This window comes from Anas platyrhynchos, chromosome 2 (assembly GCF_047663525.1).
Source record: "Anas platyrhynchos isolate ZD024472 breed Pekin duck chromosome 2, IASCAAS_PekinDuck_T2T, whole genome shotgun sequence".
NCBI classification, from domain to species: Eukaryota; Metazoa; Chordata; class Aves; order Anseriformes; family Anatidae; genus Anas; species Anas platyrhynchos.
The window spans coordinates 52,055,052-52,078,966 of NC_092588.1; the positions used below are offsets into that span (position 1 = coordinate 52,055,052).

At 38.7% G+C, this 23,915-nt stretch overlaps 1 protein-coding gene across 35 annotated transcripts in view; it reads left to right on the forward strand.

Annotated features, from left to right (window-relative positions):
- Positions 1-23,915, forward strand: part of EPB41L3 (erythrocyte membrane protein band 4.1 like 3) — a 94,513-nt gene that overhangs the window by 63,995 nt on the left and 6,603 nt on the right. For 7 of the 35 annotated variants that reach the window (XM_038174215.2, XM_072034735.1, XM_038174212.2 and 4 more), the window contains exons 9-20: positions 791-943; positions 3,031-3,128; positions 4,319-4,494; positions 6,998-7,218; positions 10,602-11,168; positions 15,330-15,383; positions 17,268-17,303; positions 17,471-17,536; positions 18,017-18,208; positions 21,592-21,666; positions 22,074-22,175; positions 22,894-23,607. In XM_038174215.2, the coding sequence (XP_038030143.1) occupies positions 791-943; positions 3,031-3,128; positions 4,319-4,494; positions 6,998-7,218; positions 10,602-11,168; positions 15,330-15,383; positions 17,268-17,303; positions 17,471-17,536; positions 18,017-18,208; positions 21,592-21,666; positions 22,074-22,175; positions 22,894-23,607 (2,454 nt within the window). The remainder of the gene's footprint in view (positions 1-790; positions 944-3,030; positions 3,129-4,318; positions 4,495-6,997; positions 7,219-10,601; positions 11,169-15,329; positions 15,384-17,267; positions 17,304-17,470; positions 17,537-18,016; positions 18,209-21,591; positions 21,667-22,073; positions 22,176-22,893; positions 23,608-23,915) is intronic. The other 28 variants (XM_072034753.1, XM_072034743.1, XM_072034746.1 and 25 more) reach the window with 20 other exon arrangements.

The following is a 23,915-nucleotide window of genomic DNA, read 5'->3' on the forward strand; positions in this document are numbered from 1 at the left end:
TTTAAAAGCATGCTTTTTTTTTTTTTTAAATTCAAGCTGTGCTATAGGCTCTTCATCTGGCCATGTGTGCCTTTGTGCTCATCTTAAAATGTAATAAATGTAATTAAACTTTCACTATTGCCTAGAAGATGTTTGGAAAAATAGCAGAAAATTATTAATTCATTTCATGATTATCATACGATGACATCTTTATAGCTGACTTTTACAACATTAAGTTATTTTAAAATAATTACCAGAGGACTCTGTGCTTTAAGGTGGAAGTTTCTTTTCTCTAGAACTATTAGTACTTAGCTAAATGAAAAAAAATAAATAAATACAATTTTACAGGCTAGTGGTGATGGTAAGCACTGAAGATTGACTTTGAGAAAAAAAATCTGTCTGATTCACAAGGCTTAGTCATGCAGAATGGGTGATGCTGGGACTGGTAAATGTGTATACAGTCCTACTTACTTTCAATCTCGTATTTATCTTAATGATGCTTAAGAAGTAATTAAAGTGTTCTGTATTGTTAATATCATTATTTTAATACTACCTAAAGTGAAACCCCCTCCTTTTGGAGTCTTTCTAAAAGACGAGATAACTTCCACAACACTCAGGTTCTGATCCTGCCCAACCTTACTATTACTTGCATGAATGCGGTCAATGAGTAGTGTAGCTCTCAGAAATAAGGTCACTGTAGCTGACGCATTACAGATTTGTAGCTCAGACAGAAGCACAGTAGACAAGAATCTATAGTACTATGGGATTTGAAGAGAAAAGTATTCAAAAAGTATATTGCTTGCTTTTCTAGGATTCTGAAGGAGTGGAAATCATGTTAGGTGTTTGCGCAAGTGGCCTCTTAATATATCGAGACCGACTCAGAATAAATAGATTTGCCTGGCCAAAGGTTCTGAAAATTTCCTACAAGAGGAACAACTTCTACATCAAAATCCGACCAGGGGAGGTAAGGGCATCCTGACACTCTTCAGTGAATGAACCTTTTCCAAAAACCTGTGTTCTCATTGATTTGTTGATTTGTCATGTCTTACAGCCCTTTAACATTCCTTTTCATTTATATTTTTTAATCTGTGCTGATTTTCTTAGGAAAGAGTAGGTAAATACTTTATTTAAAATACAGGTAAAATCTTTGGTGTTTTTCTGTTTACATCCATGAACTAATGTAAACAGTAAATATGGTTATCTGCATGCAAAAAGCTAATCCATGTTATGAATACTTTGGGCATTTAAATAATGTACTGCATATCCATGGAGTGCTCATTATCCACCAACATGTTGTATATTGAATTAGTGTCTATTCATCTTACACAGTAAGATGCAAACAGGACATACCAAATTTTATAAGCATATCAGACTAGTAAATGTGGGGTCTAAGTCGAAATCTGGAGACTCATAAAAATGGAGTCCAGCATCCATCAGTCAGCATTTTTGGTAGCTACATGCATCAGCCCTTCCAGGCCCATAGGAGCTCATGTTATAACACATAAGGAGGTGTTGTGAAATCTCGTACAGTGAGTGCCCTCTCGTGGCTCAGCCGCATGCATAGCAAATACAGCGCTGGTAACGTGCGTCTGTCTACCTCATGTGGCAAGCATACACTAACACAGAAATATGATAAATCTTAGCAAAAATCCCAGGAAGAGTTCAAGATCATCATAAACAAAAGGGTCTCCATTTGAACTTCTGACATAGTAATCGGACTGCGATGGATTAAAAATCCATATATATCCATTTTAGAGGTTGTAGCTATATAGGAGGACAGAAATTACCTGGTTGAGGACTGCATTTCTCCCTTTGAGGATTGCATTTCTCCCTTAATGTAATATGGCAGTTGGGAGTCCTGAGCCAATGTCTCTACTGGCTTCATAACTGACCTGGGAAATCTATTGGCGCCACCACCAGCATCAGGGCTTGAGCAGTTGTAGAGCTGTAAACCAAAATCCACAAACCTACATCTTCTGCCTCACAGCAGACACAGTCTTATTCACCAACTTCGCAGTCTTGAATTTAATTTAAAAGAAAAAAAAAAAAAAAAATCGAATAGCCACTGATGTTCCCAATATCTGTATTCAAGCTCTCCACCACTGATTTCCTACTGAGCTCTGCTGGTCTTGGTATGTAGCTTCTTGTGACCAGGTCATAGTTACTTCTGCAAAATGATTAATGCAGTCCATTTGAAATCACATTTGATGATAATGTGATTCACCATCTCATGTGTTGCTTCTATCATCTTTATTGTTTTGCTGTTTCCTGCCATGTTTCTCTCTGTCAGTTCCCCATAGAGGTCTAGGCTTCCTTACAAGTGCCCTTCTGCCTACCTTTCCCCAATCACAGCAACACTATTTCAGCTACTCAGCTATCTGCATGTAGCCATCAACATGTTACAGCAGTTGTAGCTGTCACAGCTTTTGCATCTGGAATATAAATCTGCAGCAAAACCCAAAGAGGTCACTTAGTGTCCCCAGCCAACTCTTTCAATTACCTGTTCCTTTTCTCATCCTTCCCAGGAGCTAAATTAGCTAAAAATACTGTGATTTACTAACTCTAGTTCTTTCACTGTAATTCTCCTTAATATAGGGCTGTGTGAGACCAGACCAGTCCCAGGAGACTATTGCTCCCTTCCAGGCTATTATCAGGCTTCCCACTGTTCTTTAAACTGGTGAAGTTGAAACATTAGGGTTAAAGCACTTAAATGTTTTTGTTAGCTTTTTTTTCTTCCCCTCAGAAATCTCCCAAGTCTTAACTGATCTCTGTTACTATAGTGCATAAAACATCACTGTCAGCATCAAAAACCTCTTCGTCATTATCTAAGTTTTCCCCAAAAAAAGCAATCCCCAAAAGCTGCCTTTGTTTACTATTCACAGTTTCCTTCCCAGACAGTAGTCTGGAGTATGTGTATATACAGTTATATACATGAGACTGCAAAGAGATGATATAGACAGAGGAAATGAAGATGAACCTGTGTACCTGTGCATACTATCTAAATATAGATGCACCACATCAAATGTGTACTTTTTCTTTTTTTCCACCTAGTTTGAGCAGTTTGAAAGCACTATTGGGTTTAAGCTGCCAAACCATCGCGCCGCAAAGCGCTTATGGAAAGTGTGTGTTGAGCACCATACATTTTTCAGGTACGTCAATTTCTTTTCCTAAAGGTGTGCCATAAAATGCAACAAAAAAGAACAATCTTGTTAGCACAGACAAAACCCTTCAAAGCAAATTGTCATTTTGATCAAGAGGTGCCTCTGAGCAGACAAGAAAAGATGATTATTGCTCCTTACAAATGTGAAATGTTTCACCCATTCTTTTTTCATAGTATTTCAGTTAGATACTGAATGTTTAAAATCACCATATGATTCTAATTAATTGTTTTGCTTTATCTGTGCCATGATGTTGTCGGTCACTATACTTAAAAAAGCCATGGGACTCTTCTACACTTGTATAGGTAGAACAACTTGTATGGAAAGTTACTGGGACATATGTGTTAAAATATATATATGTGTGTATATACTGGGATATATGTGTTTAAAAAGAAAAAAAAAAAGAGAGATTTGATTTTGACTTAATTGCATATGAAGATACAAACAGTAAGCAGTGGTGTAATATTTAGTCATGTAGAATAAGAAATCCATGGTTGTAATTTTTATATTTCTGAGGAATTTTGCAACTATGCATAAGCAGCTATGCTTTTGTCATCTATGATGACTTGAGAAAAGTTTGGGATAGTAGAATAAACGCAGTAACTAGTTTGTGCTAAGATAGTCAGCAAAGAGATTTTTAGCAATGAGAACCCAAAATGGTAAGCTTTTCAATGGCATGAGAGAGTGTCCAGTGTTTCCCTCTCAAGATTTTTGGGAGGACTGAAGAATTTCTCTCCTTTCTTAAAACTGTTGGTTCAAGTTGTCTGTAGATTCATATGAAAGCTATTTTAGTATCACAAGATCTAAAAAGAAATTGTGCATTTTTGGGTGTTTCTGATTTTTCATGGAAAATCAATTTTTAGAGCATAAACTCCATAGCAGGAGAATGGAGCAAACTTCAGCAAATGCTGTAGCCAAAATACAGAGTGTGGGAAGGCTCTGACCTGAAAAATGTTTGCATCCCTATGAATGAATATTGCCCTGTGGTCTTAGCACTTTAGCTAAATGATGTTGTAGTGTTGTATGTGAGGCATTATTTGATCTCTTTCTCAGCACGGACCTCTGAGACTTAGGTCCCAATGGGTAATGATATGAAGCAGTGGTCTTCTCCCCTCTGCAGAAGCAATAGGCTGATCTGTGGAGGAAGTGGAGTAATTCCTGTCTGTCTTGGTGTGTTTTAGGCTCCTGCTACCTGAAGCACCTCCAAAGAAGTTCCTGACGCTGGGCTCCAAGTTTCGCTACAGTGGCAGGACGCAGGCTCAGACAAGAAGAGCCAGCGCGCTCATAGACCGGCCCGCGCCTTACTTTGAGCGGTCTTCTAGTAAACGTTATACTATGTCCCGCAGCTTAGATGGGGGTAAGGTCCTCTTAACTGACTTTTTCAGAAGTTAAAGTCACCGTGGTCACTGCTTTAAATTAGATGTAAACCTCTTGTAATCTCATATCCCTTGAGCTTCTGCTGAGAGGAGAACGTGAGTACCTGCACGTTTGCTGCGTACCAGGGATGGAGGCTGTGTCAGTACAGCTGGCCCTTCTGCTCCTAATGACCTGTGCAGCATACAGCTTGTGTGGGAAATGAGGCAGTACTTACACTTGTCTGCATAGCTGGACTTAGAAATTAGGTTCATGAGGCCTTGCAATGGGAACATTCACCCAGGCAGTAGAGGGTAAAGCAGCAGGAAAGTGTCTCAGATGAAACAGGATAGGCATCAGGTAGCCCTACAAAGCTTGCTAGCTTTCCACAACACATCTTCTGTGTTGTCATGGAGCCTTTTTATAAATGACGGCCTGCAGTGGTTTTCAGGAGCCATTTCTCCAGGAGGGAGAAAGCAGATAAAGACCAGACTGAGGGGCATCAGGAAGGTGGCCCACCGGTTGCCATGAGCAGGATACAGATAAATAATGTCCTGAATTTACTGCTTCTGCAGTTACAAAATGTTTGCCTGGAGGATGTTATAGGGAGCATACTCTTCGTGGGCCTTATTCCTTGGCCTCACTCCTACAGATCCCTTCCCAGCCTGGGAGAAGATCAAGGTACTCAAATCTGTCAGACTGGGCTTGCCCTCCAGAGCAAGTCTGGCTTCAGTGACTTTACATGAATAATTGTTTGGGTTTTGTTTAATTTAGTTTTTTTGTTTGATTGTTTGTTTTTTCCCTATACAGGTTTTTCATTTAAGTATATGTTAAAACTCATAAATGAGTTATTTCCCTCCAGAGAGTAATAACTCCTGCTTGTTAACTAGTACCTCACTCTGATGAGTCCTAGCGGGCTTTCTATGTACATCACTTTTGAGGGTGTAAGATGGAAAGTAACGTGCAGGTTAACAGTAGGTCCTCTCTCCTCCTCTCTTTCTCTGTGGTTCACGGAAGTCAAGTTTTTGCTGCTCCTTAGATTATACCAGCATGGGATGCAGTCTCAGCTACTTCATCAGCTGTTATTGTTGTCAGATATTGAGTAAAAGTAGGTTGCAATTTATTTTTGTAGAAAAAAATACTGAGACCAAACTTAGAATCTTTACAAACTTTAAAAAAAAAAAAAAAAAGGTGATTTCTCCTGCAGAATATGACCGATGAATTGCAATGAATATAGCTGATGGTGGGGAGGGGGAGAAACCATGATTTAAAAGTACGAGTGACGAGCCTTCTTTTCTCCCCCTAAAGATGCTGCTTGTCATTAATTATTTTGGAATCCTCTAATTCTGATGTGCTTCTTGCTCGTTACCAAGCAACTGGTGACCTGATTGCTGTGCATGTGTCTCAAAGCAGAAATTACCCTTGTGCACTATTTTGTTTGTAACATCTAAACAAGATGTCTCCCTCTACTCGTTTTGCTCTCTCCCGCCTCCTGAGCTCATACCCAAGAGACAAGATATCTGAAAGCTTTTTTCAAGCTTTTGTTAGACTCTGCAAGGTTTTTATTATGCTAATTTGCCTAAGTGCAAATGGGGAAGAGAGTTTTTTTTTGTTTGTTTGTTTTTTTAATTAATGCTTATGATTTGTTCACTAATGTTGTTACTGTAACACAAACATGCCAGTAATGTTCTGCACTGCGATTATGCTGTGATCTTGGCCCTGTGATTTGCTACGCATGCAAGTCACTTTGCACATTTGAATGGTCCTGGTGAATTTGAAATTGGTTACACAGTAGTGAAGAGCAGGATCTAGGTTTATATTAATATACTAATTACATTCTATCTGTAAATTTACTATTTATTTTAAAATCCTTTATATATGTTTAAGTTTGCTGAATTGTCAAGCATTTACATCCTAAAATATTCCTTCCAGAATTTTTTAGGACAATGAGCTCGCTGAATTGACAGACTTTAATACCTGATAATAGAAAGACGACCTTTCTTGATTCTCAAGTATCGTGTGTGTTACATCAGTATTGTTATTTCCTACAATACAGTGCATTACTTACCCTGCATTTGATCTGTATTGCTATATTCTGACAGATTTCAAAAAAAAAAAAAAACACTCTTCCATCCCCTCGGCTGATGTCATAGCTGTTTTTCTGTATGTTTTCTGCCTGATACATATGGCAATGCATTATTTTTTCTCTGATGTTTTACTACAATAACAATGGCTTGCTAACATTTAACAACTGTGTAATGCACACATTAGCTACAGTAATGTGTGTATACACATCCATAATATATGTTTATGCATATAAAAGCTAAAAGCTTTATTTCACGTAAACAGTTTATTTAAATGTATGCACATGCTTCTGGTTTCCTGACACATGACATAGTTGTGTTTTCAGCAATATCTGAATGTTTTACTAACCCAGCTTTTTAATTTTATGCAGCTTCTCAGCAAAAGCTATTTCAGACTTTCCCTCTTTAAATATTTGCTTTTAGCATCAGTGAATGAAAACCATGAAATATACATGAAGGATTCTGTGTCTGCTGCAGAGGTTGGTACTGGCCAGTACGCCACAACAAAGGGCATCTCTCAGACCAACTTGATAACCACTGTGACGCCAGAGAAAAAGGCAGAAGAAGAAAAAGATGATGAAGAGGGCAAAAAGAAAAGAGAAGAGGAAGTCACCCCAGTCTCGGCAATACGCCATGACACAAAGGTAGAGTTTTTAGTTTTTTTCTGTTAAACTGACCTGCCTGGAGAGCGCTTGGAGCAGCACAGAATGATTAGGGAGGGAGAAGATACCTAATCCAGTAAGAGGAGCATAAAATATACACAGTTGTATGTGTATGTATATACATGTCTTGAATCAATTTGTATATTTGTATAATCCTTTTGCATGATGTTGTAAAAGCCAATTCCTGCCTTGGACTGCTTTTGGAAAAAGCAAATGCATTTATCAGTGTGTTTTTTTTATATGGCATTCAGGAGCTCTTTATGAAATATTCAGAAAATAGCCTAGAAGGGCGTGTTTTGCTCTTTTGGTCTTCAGTTGTATTTTAACATTACTATGGGCATCAAGTTTTCTATTTCTTGACAGGGCAACAAAGTAGTTCTGTGTCATTGTACATATCTCTGTGCTTTAAACTATGGCATTTTTCTCATTTCCTTCTCATAGCAGTATATTTCCCTCCATATATTTCAATGAGTATTTTTTTCCCTTTGGGTATGAATATACTATGATAAACATTTTTCTGGCTTACAAAAGCATTTACTTCCCTATTTTGAAATTTTCACTGTAGAAAACTGTTTTTGTTGATGATTCTCTACTCAGTTGTTAAATTTGATTTGTGAGTCACCAAACCCAATCCTGCCACCACCACATGTATATAAAACACACAGCTGTGCATTACATCTACGGAGATATTAAGAAAGTAAATCAGAAGGACAGAGAAGATGCTGTATTTCGGAGATAGATAGTGAAGAGAAATAAGGTAGAATCAGAAAAGACTGAGTGTAAACTGCCATCTGTTTCTTACACATTGAAGAGAAAAAAAAACAAACAAAAAAAACCACTATGAAATACTGAATCTGGGATATCATTCAGAACGTGTTGTATGGAACGCATTTGTTAAATGTGCAAGATTTACTCTCTTCATGTGTGAGGAAAAAACTATGTATACCTTTATACCCAGAAAACTGGTTAGGAATGTAAATCTGAGAGCCTGAACTTCTAGCCTTACCATATAACAAGGTACATATAATGAGCTAAAGGTACAGATCCTCAAATAAAAAGCTGCAATTAAGGTACAAAAATTGGAAACAAACAGAATTACTGAAACTGCAGATGAGGAAATATTTTCTTTTGAAACTGTGGGCTGCAATTGTGCTATTAAAAATAATCTTTGTAAAATTTGACAAGGGTCTCCTTGAAACTCCATTAGTTTCTGCATGGAGAAACATGGATGAAAATCAAATATGCAGAAAAAATCCAATAGAAACTAGTTCCGTTCCAAGTGTTTGTTAATTTAGGTCACTGGAGAGGTTCAGCTGCATTTCAAAGATCATATGTTCCTTATTGATGGCTAGAAATAGAGCTATTTTTAGGAAAACACTTTTCCTAAAATGGTAGTTAAACACACACAAATGGATGAATTTTAACCCCCAAGAGGTGGGTTCTGTTTAAACCACCTGTTAACAGAATGTCAATCCTGTAAGCATAGAGAGATCTTAGTCCTGCTTCCACTGGACCTGCCAACAGTTTGTTATTTATTATGAAGAGAATAGGGTCTCAAGAAACACAGGACAAGTTTGCAATCACATTTCTGTTTTAAAGATATATGTGTAGGTTTGCAGATTTTCCACTAAGACATTTTTCCTTTGATTTATCCATATGTGTTTAAACACCAGAAGTTATTCTAAATATTAATGCTGCAAAGCTGTCCATAGATGAATCGTTTGCATTAGCAAAGAAGAAATTTACTTTGGCTTTTTTGCCTTTACAACATAAAGAGAAGTTCTATGTATTTAGCTCACGTAAAGTCCTATGGGTCCATCAGCATTAGATTTTGGCTTGCATTTACTGCCTTAAATTCACAAAGAAGGTATTTGTTGGAGTTAGACTCGGTTTTGATTGCTTAATTCTGGAATGCAAAATGCCTGAACTGATAGATATATACATTTGTTTTACCTGTTCCCATTAAAGAAAAGATAGAAGCAAAATATTAGGGGGAGGGGAATGAACTCCTCCATGGAAATATTGGACTGAAATCCCATTCCTACTGTTAGTATAACTGCTAAAGATTAGGCTTAGTACGTATCATTGATGCCACCTGTGTATAAAACTGATCCAGCTTGTTGGCTCAGATTTTGCACTGTCTTGTGCAGACAAAAGCAGTTTTGTCTTTGAAGTCATTTTACTCCTGGGAGTTTGGAGTGTGAGTGCAGTTGAAATGCCTTTTACAAGCTCCTCAGGAAGATGAGCAGTGGAGGAACTCAGATACTTATGGTTTGGTCAAAGAGCCAGTTTGTCACTTTACCTAAGTGCGCCTACTTTACTTTGGCCAAAATGCCTAATATCCATCAGCGTTGTGACAGATCTATGATAGGGGGTTATTTTGGTGGCAACTGTTGGCTTTTTTGTGTCTAAACATTGGTTGTGGCTGCCTGCTAGGGAGTGTGTTGTATGTCAGCAAGAAGCGAGTACCTTCTTCTGAGTTACATCCCTGCTTATACCTTTTTTCTTTTTTTTTTTTTGTCTTGAGTTATCTTAAAGACCTGATGAATGCCCTACAAATGGTGCATTAAAGCAAGGCCTGTTTGTTGGTAGTGGATACTCTGCATTGTAGTAAAATTTGTAGCAAAAGCATTTGGTACTTTTTTATCTCTTCCCTAGGGGTAAAGAGTCACTTTTTGACTACAGAGATGGCCATGCATGGGGCCAGTGTGGTGGGGTGCACAGAGTGAGGGCAGGGCTGGGCAATGGGGAGAGGTGGGCTGAGGAGCTGCTGCTTGGCTAGGTATCAACCTAATACAGTTTCTTTTGACCCCTGCCAAAAACAGAATGTGTTTTGATTAGTTTTATGAGCTAGCATTTTTTAAAAAATATAATGCTGGAATTTGGGCACACAGATTAAAACCTTAGGGGTCTTAACAATTACTACTGAGGTTCTCCAAGGCATCTGGCCCCAATTCTGTCTCTTCATGACTTGAGTAAGTTTGTTGCTATCCATTTACTTCATGTTTGAAAGCTCCTTAAGATCTGAAGCAAGTTGTGCAGAAAGTGGAAATTGGCAGCACCTGCACCTCCACAAATGGCCATGAAGATTTTTATTTAAATCCTGTACTACAGATGACTAGACAAATGCTGAACTGAGAAGTTGCCTTTTGTAATCTGTAACCATTATTTACTAATACGTGTGGTGTGCAGCATGGGAACATGCAACATTTAACTCAGTGAAAAGCTGTGGTGTTAAAGTACTGTTTATAATAATATATATAAATATATCTTATTTATCATCACAGAAGAAAATTAACTAATGACAGTTTTCTTTTTGTCCTTTTGCTTTTGCGCCTTGTTTGCTGCTCTTTCTCTGTCACCAGCCACCTTTGCTTGGCGCTGACTCACGCCACTCCTCGCCATCCTCGCAGCCTGGCCCCCATGCATCTTCAGCAAAGCTTCGCAGGAGATGCAAGGAGAGCGCTCGAAAAAAGTCATTAGGTTGCGAGTCGCCTAAAGAGGGTGCTCCAAAGCACGGGGAGTCAGAGCCGGACTCCGACAGAAAAGGCAGAGTTTGCTCCGCTGAGCAAGACGTGGGTTTCGGCTATAAGCAAAAAGCCAGCAAAGGCGGGACTTTGTTTTCCTTCTCCTTGCAACTTCCCGAGTCATTCCCTTCTCTCCTGGATGACGACGGCTACCTGTCGCTCCCTAACCTCTCCGAAACCAACCTCCTGCCTGCCAGCGTGCAGCATTACCTTCCCATCCGCTCCCCCTCCCTCGTGCCTTGCTTCCTCTTCATTTTTTTCTTTCTGCTCTCTGCCTCTTTCTCAGTGCCATATGCCCTCACTCTCTCCTTTCCTCTGGCTATGTGCCTCTGCTACCTGGAGCCCAAGGCGGCCTCCTTGAGTGCCTCACTTGCCAATGACCTGAGTGACAGTTCAGAGGAAGAGGTGTGTACCTCGGCATCGAACACACTCTTTTTTGTGTTCAGTGCTTCAGTCCTAACCAGTGTTAGATTGCTGCAATAGTGGTCCTACTTTCAGAGCCTCATTTCTGTCTGTGCTGATATGTTAGAAGGGATGGGATTTTTGGTTTGGGGTTGGTTTTGGTTGTTTTCTTTTTTTTTTTTTTTATTTTTTTCCCCTTTTTTTTTTTTTCCTTGTGTTGGGAGTGCAGCTTGGGGCCCAGGGTTAGGCACAACACTGTGTAAGTGGCTTGGTTCAAACTATGTCAGCTGATGCAAAGTGACTTGTGCTAAACAAATTTTCAACAATCAACACAGAAGTATGGTATCTGACCCACCAAGATCTCTCCTTTTTACTATCAGTTCATCCTAGGGCATGTTAGAATAGTCATCTAAATAGCGGGACAGGAGTACAATTTCATGCGTAATTACATATGCATGTAAATGTATATACACTATATAAATTGCTAGTCAATAATAATGAGCGCCCTCACCAACTTCAGGGTGTTCAAAATTCAGCCGGGCTTAGCTTTTTGTAAGAGGCCATCATCTGTATCACAAGTCCAGAAAAGGCTTTCTGGTCCAGCAGAACCTGAATCTGGATTTTAAACCTTAATCCCATCTCTGCTGATGATTAAATTGTTTTCCCACACTTAAATCCAATGTATCAGTGAGAGTTCACACTGGGACAGCTGTTACGGGAGCATGCCACATGGGCCCTTTACCATTTGCAGTGTTAAATTAGCACTGCCAAGATCAATGCCTCAAGTTACGAGGGTTATCACAGGCAGATGATAAACCAACAGCAGGAGAAGAATCTATAGTGCTTCTGAGAGCTATGGACATAATAATATATCCAGAAGAAGAAAAGGAATCTGCTTGATTAAGTAACAGAGTAAGTGGTCTCTGTTTTTGCTGGTACCTTGTTATTCTTGGTTGACAGAATAAAATAATGAGTTCATTTTTTCTGATTTTTTCCTTTTTTCCTTCATCCTCAAAATGCACCAATACACTTTGCTTTGTATGTAAAAACACCAGATCAGATACTTGCAGACCAGCTGGCCATTTGTAAAAGCTGTATGGGCCACTTGTCTATGCCATCACACTATTGGTTTCAATAAATATCTTGTGCTTCTAAACATTTGTGAAATCTGCCGTTGCTGTTTTTGTAAGACTTGGTGCAGGATTTCATTTCCTTTTCATGGAAAGCCAAAAGTTGTATCAATTTATCTTGTAAAAACATTGCCTTTAAATGCTTTTGGCTCTGTAATGCCTAACAAATAAGTAATAATATGTAATTTCTGATAAAAAGCATCCAAAATTTTGCTGTCTCATTTCATGTCCTCGCTTTGAGATAGCATTTATGTCTCAATTTGCATTAGCTTTGCACTTGGATTAATCTAATAGCAATAGCAGCATTAATACAGTGCCAGCTCCAGAGGCAATAATGAGGCAGTGTTTATATAATGCATTTTTCTGCTCTTCTTTCAGAAATGAGCATTTCTTTTCGTAGTAAAATTAGGAAGTATTGAGCATAAAAATGTACAAAATAGGCTTTTTAGTGTAGCTTTTTTATGACGGTGATTACTCTGGCAGTGCTTTCTGGCAGACAACACAGACTTGTGCCTAATCCAGGGGGTATTTCTTGTTCAAAATATTGCATGAAAGTGAATATGTTTTAAACTTGGGCATGTCTGCATTACATTGGCAAAACAAATCACAGCAATTACAATTACAAGCTACAGGACGTGCAGCCACAGCATCTCAGGAGGTAGCTGCTTTCTCTTCCCTTCCAGCCCCTCGCCTGCCCACGAGCACAAGCAGCGGCTGCCTGCCGTGCAGTGCACTGCAGCCCCTCTCTGATTCAAGCTCAACCTTTCTTACTCCCTGCTGCTGAGGGCACCTGCCTTGCTGAACCTCATAATTGGCCCTTCCGTGCTCTGCAACAGTCTTTATTTCAAGTAACCCAGTAATGCTGACTTCTACTCCATGGCTCTTGATTGGCTTGTTAGCAGACATGTATGTTACAATGAACCAAGTTCTATGCCTTATTTAGGACTTCACTGCTGTTATGGGGAAATAAATTTTTCCCCAAATGTGCTTCCAGCTCACCAAATATTGCACACAGTGATGCAGAAGGCACTTATAAGAGCTACAGGCCATATCTCATTCTTTGTTGAGCTTCAACCTCCTTTGAACGGTGCATCTGGACAGAGTCTGTGCAGTCAGAGACAGGATCTGTCCCCTTCGATTTCATTAGTTTCTGCACTGGTACCTTGGTAGCTAGCATTGCTATTGACTTTTCACTAATACCCAACTTCAAGTTCTCAAGTGCACAGTATATGCCAGACTCACAATGTAATGCCTTGACACAAATCTTTTAATTCTTTTTAAATGCCTAGGTTTATTAATTCCTTTTTCTTTTAATAGTAGTGACAATGCATAAGGTGTTTTTTTTGATTGTTTGTTTTTGTTTTTTTTTTTTTTTCATGTTGCCATACAGTTATTTATGTTTTAAAGATGTGAGCTTCTATGCTAATAAAGAAACAATTTTCAGAGAAATGTTTTGTAATGTTTTAGTGAAAGCAGCCTGACCAGATAGGTAGCCTATTTTGGCAGTACAGATTTATTTAAAAGTAAACGTGGTCTGTATAGTGAGTGGTTATTACTTGAAAAATTGCATTTAACTTGCATTCATGCACTTACCCAATAGTTCAAAATATCTGCTTATTCTTATGCCTGTCATACAAGTAATACAAGTTATTTGAAGAAATGAATGATAAAGAATAAAGCAGTGAAAACAAAACAAAAAAAAAAATATGAATCATTGCAGTTGTCAGGAAATGACAGAAAATAGGAAATTCAAACTTAGACTGATCATCCGTGTCTTGCAGAAGGTTGCCTATTTTTCCTGTTTCATACTGATGTGATTTGAGGATGAGATATATTGTCCTGGCCTTAGGTTGCCTGCTGGTGTTACTTTAGATTATCTAAGGACCACAGAAAATCACTAATCAAAACAAAAGGTTTCACTGACGTTAAAACAACTTGTATGTGCCAATCTAGGGCATTAGGGAGCCCTTTCATTACTTAATAGTTTTCCGTAAGCTTGTATAACATCAAAAATAGTCATTTGATCTGTCTTCTCAGCCTGCAGTAACCTACACTTGACTCTCTATTTACGCCTCAACACTTGGGTTCTCCGCTAAAATGTTATTCTTGGTGTCAATATTCTACCAGAGCAAAGCAGGGACAGATCAGTCTGTGCAATGCTGTGCTTTGTTTCCTTTTTATCACTTGTACCCAGTGAGTGTTGTGGGGGGGAGGGAGTTAATTTTATTTTTCTCCTGCTTTTGTCCATATTCTTAAATGGAATGAGAAGTATTTTGATTTTTTTTTTTTAAATAACAATTTTATTTCTTTTTACTATTGGTGACAATGTCAGCTGCTCTTTATTGGAACGAAGTGGGATCTGAGCCCTACCTACTTTTACTCCATAGGCAGGCAGTAGGTGGGCTGAGGGTACAGTTATTTCTACTCCTTGGTAATGCAGACAGCCTCATAGTGTATAAATGTGGATATAAGACACCTTCTGTACAAATGAGGGGCTGAAAGTCAGGTGACTGTTAAAGTAGCCTTTTGTTTGTTTGTTTGTTTGTATTTAATTATCTTTTCCCCCTCCAGATAAAAAGTCAAGCAACCCATTAATCTATATTGGCTAAAAAAAAAACCCTTGATAAATAATATTCTTATAAAAAAAATATGGGAGGAAAAGTTTGTTTAGAAAATATCTTTTTTTTTTCCTTTTTTTTTCAAGCCACCTGGCTTTCTTAAAAATAAAAATAAAATCTGCTACTCAAATAACACTTTTTCTGTAACATTTTGTTTGGCTTATAAATTTGTTACAGTAAAGCCGTATACTGTGTACAGTACGCCTTGAGTCTTCCTCTGAGTCTGTTCTGTTTACTAATATAGCATTTTTATTTTGCTTCTTTGACTTGTGCGTGATTTGAAAAGCAATGCTAATGCAGTTCACAGGGATGTTGAATTTAACAGTTCTCCATGTGGCCTGCGTGTACTGATGAGATGGGTTTATTCTTTATTCCTGCCTTCCTCTTGGAACGTGGTTACTTGTCTAACAAAATAGACTGACAGTGAGCAGACGGATACTGCAGCTGATGGTGAGACCACTGCCACTGAGGTTTGTACAGTCCCCGGCACCCAGTTAGTGAAGGGGAGAGCTTTTTGCTTCATCTCTCCCCGACCCCACTGGGCATGAGTGCTAAAATGCATGTCGCCTCCTGCAGTGTAGGGTACTCCACACTGTGCATGTCTGCGCGCGAGCGCGAGTTTCCCTTGGTGAGTGGTGTTTTCAGGGCACCCTTCAGATTCATCTTATTTCAGTATTTTATGGGGAAGCTTCAAACCTCGTGCTTTCTTGCGTGGATAGCAGCATCACCCATGCAAGCGGTGACTACCTGTACGGTCAAACCGGCCAGGTCATGTTCTGCTTTTTTTCTGTTTGTTTCTTTGCACTTATAATCTGCAGTCTGTTTGAGAGAGGGAGGTTGGGGAACAAAGTAAAGCAGAGTTTTCAAGTTTTCTGAAAAAAAAAAAAAAAAAGGTATTTTCAGATTATAAATATTTTCAATGCTATTAATTTCACGTATCATCTTCAAAGATGTGTGTACAGCCAACGATCAGGTGCGGGAGATTTAAAAAAAAAAAAAAAAACGAGTTTTTCTTGGTACTTAAGCTTCATATCCAACAACATAGTATGTAGACTGTGCAGGCAAATTCAACTGTGTGTGACTCCAGTGAAGTGTATATAATGCTTTCATAATTAATATGGTTGCAGCTGCAAACATGAGATGAATTTGGTCTGACATCTGGTAGAAGACAGAGCCTTACTGCAAACACTACTGTAGGTTTTCAGTAAGATCTCATTAATATTTCAGACTGTTAAAATTATCATCAAGGAAAAATTCTCTATATGACGTGTCAGGACAATTCAGCCTTGGCTGTAAATAGAATAGATTTGAACTGAGTTATGAAGTAGTCAACAGATAAAGATCTTTCAGTGGGTCATTTCACTAATTAGAATTGTATGAAAAATTAACAATAAAATAGTGGCACAAGCATTAGCAGAACCCACATGGAGTAACAACATAATGTCTGTAGAGGCTAGTCAGGAACACAAAAGGCTTTGAAGTACCTTTTGCACTCCATAGCTTCAGGCTGTGAGCCATACAGAAAGTAAAACATAATCCTAAAGCCATGACACTTCAACTGTTCCATTTATTTAGCAAAAATGCATGATAATTTCCCTATACTCCACCTTTATTTTAGGGGAGAAGATTTTGTGAACCATTTTTCTTATGGACACCTGATTTTCAGAAAGTGCGGTATACCTGCCATCTGAAAATTAAACCCTCAGAAAATGAGCTGTCTTGGTAGTCCATATTGCGTTGCTTTTGAAAATTTGAGCTGAAGTGAATGTGGTATGTGTCCAGTTCCAGAACCACGGCAGATTGATCCTGAAAGAATATATACAGATTGAATTTGAAATACATTTATATGGATATGAAGTGGGACTGAGGTTAGGGAAATAGCATTTTTAGCAAATAAAATATGGTTCATTCTGTAGAAAGTGTTGCACATTGTTTACCCTTTGTGAGTTTACACAAAACATTTCCTGTGGCTCGGGAGATGTCCTCGTATGTTTAAATTTGGGGATTATAGATTTCCAAAGAATTTGCTGTTGCCATTTGGTCCTAAACCAGCAGTGACCTCAGCAAGATGAGGTCACCAATGATAATGGAAAATTAAATAATGGAAGTTAAATAATGACAATTTAAAATTTTAAGGCAAATTTTGAATACTCCTTTGTTCAAAATTAACAAATTTGAAAAGAGGAGGCCTGCTCTGGTTTAGGAAGCTGTGTAGTTAGCTACTGTGCCTACTTATTTGCCTTAAGCTTTTAAGGAAAGTGTGATCTGAATCTAGCCCACTAACCAACTTTTATAAAGCCTTCTGTTAATATGAATGGATAAGGTATTTTCTCAAATCTTTCTCATGCTGGCAGTCGGACCAAGAGGAAGACGGAGATCTAAAGGCGCAGGTAAAGAAACAAAAGGCCCAGATGTTACTGAAGTATTGATGTTGGAGGTGTTCATATCTCTCAGCATGCTATTGTCAGTTCTCTGTGAAGAAATGTGTAGAAACAGCATTTTGTATCCTTTCAATACTGTGTCCCTTACCTTTCCCTTTCTTTTTCACTTCTTTCAGAATAGTCTGATTAAGCGAATACAGGGTGAAAATGTGTATGTCAAACATAGTAATCTTATGTTAGAGGTTGGTATTGGTATATACCAGTGCATGTGCGTACATGTGTGTTAGTTTTAGTGGTAAACCGTGAATCTGCACTATGATGCATGACTTGTGTATTCCCACCTGCTAATAAATTAAGTAGATATTTTTTTCTCAGATTATGATGAATCCTCTAACTTGTACTATAAATATATATATGTGTGCGCGTATGTGTGTGTGCCTCCACGCGCATATGTATGTTTGTTTTAAGCCTCTTTACCAGGTATAAATTAAAGCGATACAGATAAACTCTTTAAGGGTATTTTTATACCCACTTGTACAAGATATGCTATGCTGTTACCTTTCAAAATGCCACATTTTCACAGAGTGTTGTGTTAGTGCTGTGCTCCCCAGCTCCCTGAGATGTTACTTTCCCATTTACTAACCGAGTTACGTGTTTTGGCTCTGAAATTTGGCCAGCTTAGGATGTATTTCAAACTGCTCTATTCTTTTAAAACTATCTAGGACCTAGACAAAACCCAGGAAGATCTGATGAAACATCAGACCAATATAAGCGAGCTGAAACGAACCTTCTTGGAAACCTCCACAGAAACGGCTGTGTCTAATGAATGGGAGAAGAGGCTTTCCACATCTCCCGTTCGGCTTGCAGCAAGGCAGGAGGAGGCTCCTATGATTGAACCGCTAGTGCCTGAAGAGGTCAGCTCGATCTGAAAGGCTTCACAATGTATTTGTGTATTCACTTTTACTTACAGTAGCTCTCAGGAGATGTTAGAGGCCTCCCCATGTCTGCAGGTGCTCCCCTTTTTCAGGACACAGGCTCTAGCAGCAAAGGCACAAGGAAGAGCAGATAACTTATATATATATATATTTATATATAAGTATGTATAGGCAGAGTGCAAAATTCACTGCAAGCCACCTGGCAGAATTGGGTCTCTCTAAGGGTGCAAAATGGAGGCTTCCTTACAGGTTCGTTGAGCCTGAGGAAGTCCAGCCATGCATGAAGAAACCGTGATGGTGATTGAAGGGAAATTTAAACAATGGTGACTGCTTGGGAGCAGTGGTGTAGCAGCACGGATGGGGCTACAGTACCAAACCTGACAGGAAAATACAGAGCAAAGGACAGAACTCTGTCAGTCTTTGAAGGTGAAGAAGAAATAATGATGATAATTGGGCCTGCTTGGCCACTTCCACAGGGGAGCTGATAGTTGCTGCAGTCTGCTGCATACCTATTGAAGACCCAGTGCAGATTGTTAAGCGTGCACATTTTCATGCAGTGTGTATGCAGGAAAAAATCTTACTGTGCAGCCTGAAATGCTCACAAGAAACTTGCAGATTAAAAAGCTGTGCTTTATTTAGGTTGTGGATAGATACTGAAATGTAGAGGTAATGATGTAACATTAGTGTTCCCTTAAAACATATAGGTGTTCGAAACAAGCAGAGAGTGTCTTAAGTCTAGTAGAGCAAACAGAAGCCTGCTTGTGTCATATGCATGAGGATTAATTTTTATTCCATTGTGGTTATCTGGTTTCTGTTTCACAGGAATCATCTTTGTATTTACCACTTGCTTTTTAGGACAAGTAACTGCTCCTAAAATTTGCTTCTGACATCGTTTCAATGATTTACTGTTGTAAGGAACTTAGCAAGATTGGACAGAAAGTATAATTCAAAAGAATCTTCTGGTTTCATACCTTAGAGTTTGGCACTGCGGACCTGTAACTCTCTGGGGAGGCATGCAGATAACATGTCAACTTCTCCTTCTTCCTGTTAGGGTAAGGGATGTTGACAAGAAAAAGACCCCAGCTCCTCGTTTCCCACATTATATCCATCTATTCCAGTGTCTGTTAGAGGCATCTGACTTGCATTAGAGTGGCCATTAGTTTGTATTAAAATACCGAAAAAGCTGACTCAGTGCACAGGGCTTACCTTTTGGAGAGAGCACTAGTGGGAGTACTAATTTTACTCCTACTGTCTTGCTCAGGAATCATAATAGATCCTACAAACATATTAATAAGGTTGTAGTTGAAAATACAGGTTTTCTGTCTTAAAAGAAAGAATGTAATTATAATAAACAGGATGCATCTAACATATTAATGATGTGAGGAACTGTTGAAAAGGGAGGGATTGGTTAGTTGAGCCTAACCAATTTTTTTTCATTCTTCTTGAATCAGAGAAGTGTGGGTGAAGCAAACGTAACTCCCAAGTTTGTTTCAAGTCTTTATTATTATGCAAATTTAATAACAAAATGTTTATTAAAATGCACAGACATGGCAAAATGTTACAGTTACGTATGCTTTACCCTGAGGAAAGACATCTTAACCCTTCATTTGGAAAAGAAAAGGGCAAGAGATATCCCCATCTGATAACTCTCTTACTGGATGAAAAGGACTTGCTCAAAAGCAATGTCCAGTTGCTGTCTTACATGCATCTAAGTAAACTACAGCTGTCCCTCAAAATCTCATCCAAATGAAGGTATTTCTGTGAAAAATATGGGTGGATTTGAGCTATCAGAGCCTAACTCTGGGGTGACTTCTGGCACCACACTGTAGGTAACATCTGACCGTTCTTTTTGTCTGTGTTAAGTGGGATGGTTTCAGATTGTATGTCCTGCTTTAAGCCATGCAAAGTCAAAATCAGCACCATGGCATCTACGAAGAGATGCACGGGCAGTCAGAATCCAGAGCATGTAGACCCACAGTAGCTCAACATAGTCAAGGAAGCTACATGTTTAATTCAGAGTAGCCACTTTAAAAGTGTATTCAAAGCTGTTACAACTAGTTCTTTAAAATTAGTATAATAAAACAAGAACAGAGGGGAAAATACGCCTTTTCAAAATGTGTACTTTGAGTGTCTGGCATGGTTTGTGTTTGGTCAGATTGACTTTAAGCCTGCCTGGTCACCAATTCGTTTCTCACAATAGTAGGAGAAATTCTTAGGTTTTATTTAGTTATGAAAAATTGTTTTAAATGTTTGCTATAATTGTGGTCAGATAGCTGCAGAACATGAAAGCCATCATATTAACAGATTCCTTAACAATGTTTAGTCTGGCCTGGATTGAATTAAAGCAGCACTTTAGAAATGAAGAAGTTATGCCTCTCAGTGCAGTCAAGTAGCGGAGTCGTTTCTCCCTTTCCATCTCTAGTTTCTAGAAGTTCTGTATCTTTCTGTAAGTGTGAACCTTTCTTCCCAAGTACAGCAGGGTATATGAATTTAAAATGGTACCTTTTTATCATGCCATTGTGTTACTTGCATTTACACACCTAAAGCATACATCAGACTTGTGGATTGAAAAGGTTTGGCAAGAAACCTGCTTTGCTATGTGGGGGTTTATATGCTCCAGCGAAATGAAGAAGGTGGACAGCCTAGAAGTGGGGAGAATGTCCAAGAGTATCTTGCCCAATGAGAAATATGCATGCCCAGGCTCAAAAGGCTTAGGAAATTGAGCCTTCCCACCATTTTAAAGTTTCCGAGTTGGTCAAGTTGCAGAGAGATTTTCATTGTTTTTACAGCATTGGGAAAGCACAGATGGGGTAAAGCTGAAGAAGAAAATTCCTGTCATGCTGTATTGGGTAATACAGCAATGGTTGGCTTCCTGCATGTGGAAAACATTCTGAGACCTCTTATACCCATAAGGAGAAAGGGCAAGCCAAAATCTTTGCAGAGCACAAATTCTGCCTGCTTCAACAGAGAAAGCTGCAAACTCAGGAAAGAGATAAAGCCAGCATGAGGCAGAGGGTCCTGTGTTTTGGCTGTTGTTGGAAGCCATGTAAGTTGGCACCAGACACATTTAAGTGAATAACGTAGGATGATGTCAGGTGCATCCACACCTGAATATTACTCAGTTTGCTGTTTTTCCTGCTATACAAACTGTATGCTCATGTCCACTTTGCATTCATCTGAATGTCCTTAACAGCGCGACTGTTTGAAAACCTCTTTGGTGTAAAATTATTCGGTGTAATTCTGTTTCCTTACTTACCATGCAATTAATAATTCATAGAGTAAAGAAGTCTGATAAGCTATTGTATAGTATAGTGGACTACCTGCCCTCCATTTACTAAAACCATTTATTCCCCTGACATTAGACCAAAGAAGAAAGAGAAAAATCAGAAAAACTCATATTTTTGCAGAAGGGAGGTACTACATTCCTTGAAATGCAGGTAAAAACAAATCATACTTTTCTGAAATACGGTCAGATAGGCTGGCAATGATTTATTATTGTATTATCTTTTTTGCTTTCCAAGCCACTTTTTTTTATTTATTATTAATTTCATAAATTCCAGAGCCAGATGTAATCTGGGCCTAAATTCTGAAGAATGAGTCCCCTCCAGAGCTTGTGACTGCCTAATAGAGATTGATTTCTCCTCTAGTTACAAATCGACCTGTGCAGTGCTGTTTGTGGATATTGTTTGCAGTTGTGCATGCATTTCCAGCATAAGTCGCAATGAGAACGTTATGATTAATGGGGCACTTGTGTCATTAGAATGAATTTCCTATATGCTGTCAAGTGAATTCAGATTATGCTGAGTGATGGTGAACTTTGTATTTTTATTGGTTTTTCTATTAGCCAAGTGTGATAGAGAAGAAGCTGCAGGAAGGAGAATCTGCTGGCACTTTGGTTACTTCTCATCAAATCATTATCCAGAAAAGTATCCCATCATCCCTAGAGGTTATTTTTAATTCATTCAATTTTAAACAACCACATTTGCTTAAATACAGAAGTTATGGTGTTGTGGTCAAATAAGTGGATGCTGACTGCACAGTCTAAGCAAATCACGTAGAATATTTGCATAAGGAGAAAAAAAGACATTGCCTTCAGTTCAGTGTCTTCAGTAGTATGAAGTTTTCTGTGTTGTGCTATTAAATTTAAATAATGCTGAAGGGGGTCGATGCTTTCTAACAAAAGTAAGGAAATTCAGTGCAGACTGCAGCTACATACAAATGCATACCATTCTAAAACCTCGTAAAAAGTGTGTTTGTGACAACTGGGAAACAGCTGAATGGGCTTATTTGCCCTATTTTTGTAACATGTTTTCAATTGTAGCATTACGAACCATTGTGATATATGGTTTTTAACCTCAGGATGGTTCCAAACACCATTTTACTTTGCTCCAAGTTACTGCAGACATAGTGTGACAAAAGTAATTTTTTTGTGTCTGCATTATATGGGCCTCTAAGGGGAGGAAGCCTACAAAGGAAATCATACTTTGCCTAAGGTGATATTGTTTATCAGTTTGATAACTGCTCTAAGAAGTTCAGTGGTAAAAGTTATTATAAGCTTTCAGAAGAGGCAGCATTGATTGCTTAAAAGACTTCACACTTTAGTGCTTCTGAAGCACAGATAAACCTTCAGATATTCTAATTTAGCTTTTGTATCTCAAATATAGGGCACTGAGGATTGGGTTATTATAGACAAAATACCCTCTGAGGTAGTTGATGATGAATCGAAAAAAAATGTGACGTACAAAGTAGTGACTGTGAGCAGTAAAGCTGGCATTCCACCTGAGCTATTAAAATCCAGTACCATTCTGATGCAGAGCTTTGAGGACTTGGAAAGTGAAATACAATCCAAAGAGGAGAATAAGCAGAAAATGTTCACCCTAGGAAAGTCCTATGATACCATGTCCGGGAGAATTGTAACCATGACAAGTAAAGCTAAAGAGGGAGAGAAAACAGTACAGCCTTCTGTAGAAGTTTTGCAAAAAATGGAAAGGGAAGTGCAAGAATCTGTGAAAATCGTTCCAGCAGTGGCTGAGTATGGGATCGTAGAGCATGCCACTGATGAGAAAGCCAGGAGGGGATCCGACGTGCAGAGCACAAAAAGAAAGCTGTCCGACTCCCTGACACCTATAAAGGAAGCAGAATCTCAGTTGCAGAGTCCTGAAGAGGAGAGTTGGAAAAAGACACCAAAGATGGATCAGGATTTGCAGTTACATGGTACACTGGGAAGCTTGCAGCTTGGCAAAGCAGAAAAACACCTTGACAGTGAAGCTGTAAAAGCAGGGGCATTTGCCCGGAAAGAGTGGAGATATTCCAGAGAACAACCATTTACCATTGCTACTGCTCACTATGTTACTGAGTCGTCTGCATCAAAAGTAGTGGTAACGAGTGGCTTTGACTTCACGCCACGGGTTTAAAGATTAAAGCATGACTTCTTTTAGGCAATACCCTCACACTACCCTACCTTTCAGTTCTGCTGCCTGGCTTTATGTTGACAGCAGCCAACCCAGCTTATTTTTTTTCTCATAATTTGAATCTTTACCACGGTCTAAAGCAGGCATTATATAAGGCTTTCAACTTTTCCAGTTTATTTAAAAATCCATGTTACTGAAATGTGGTATTGCTGCTGTTGCTTGTTAACCAAAGGATAAAAAGGTTTGCTTGAACCAGCAAAATGCCAGTGCTAACA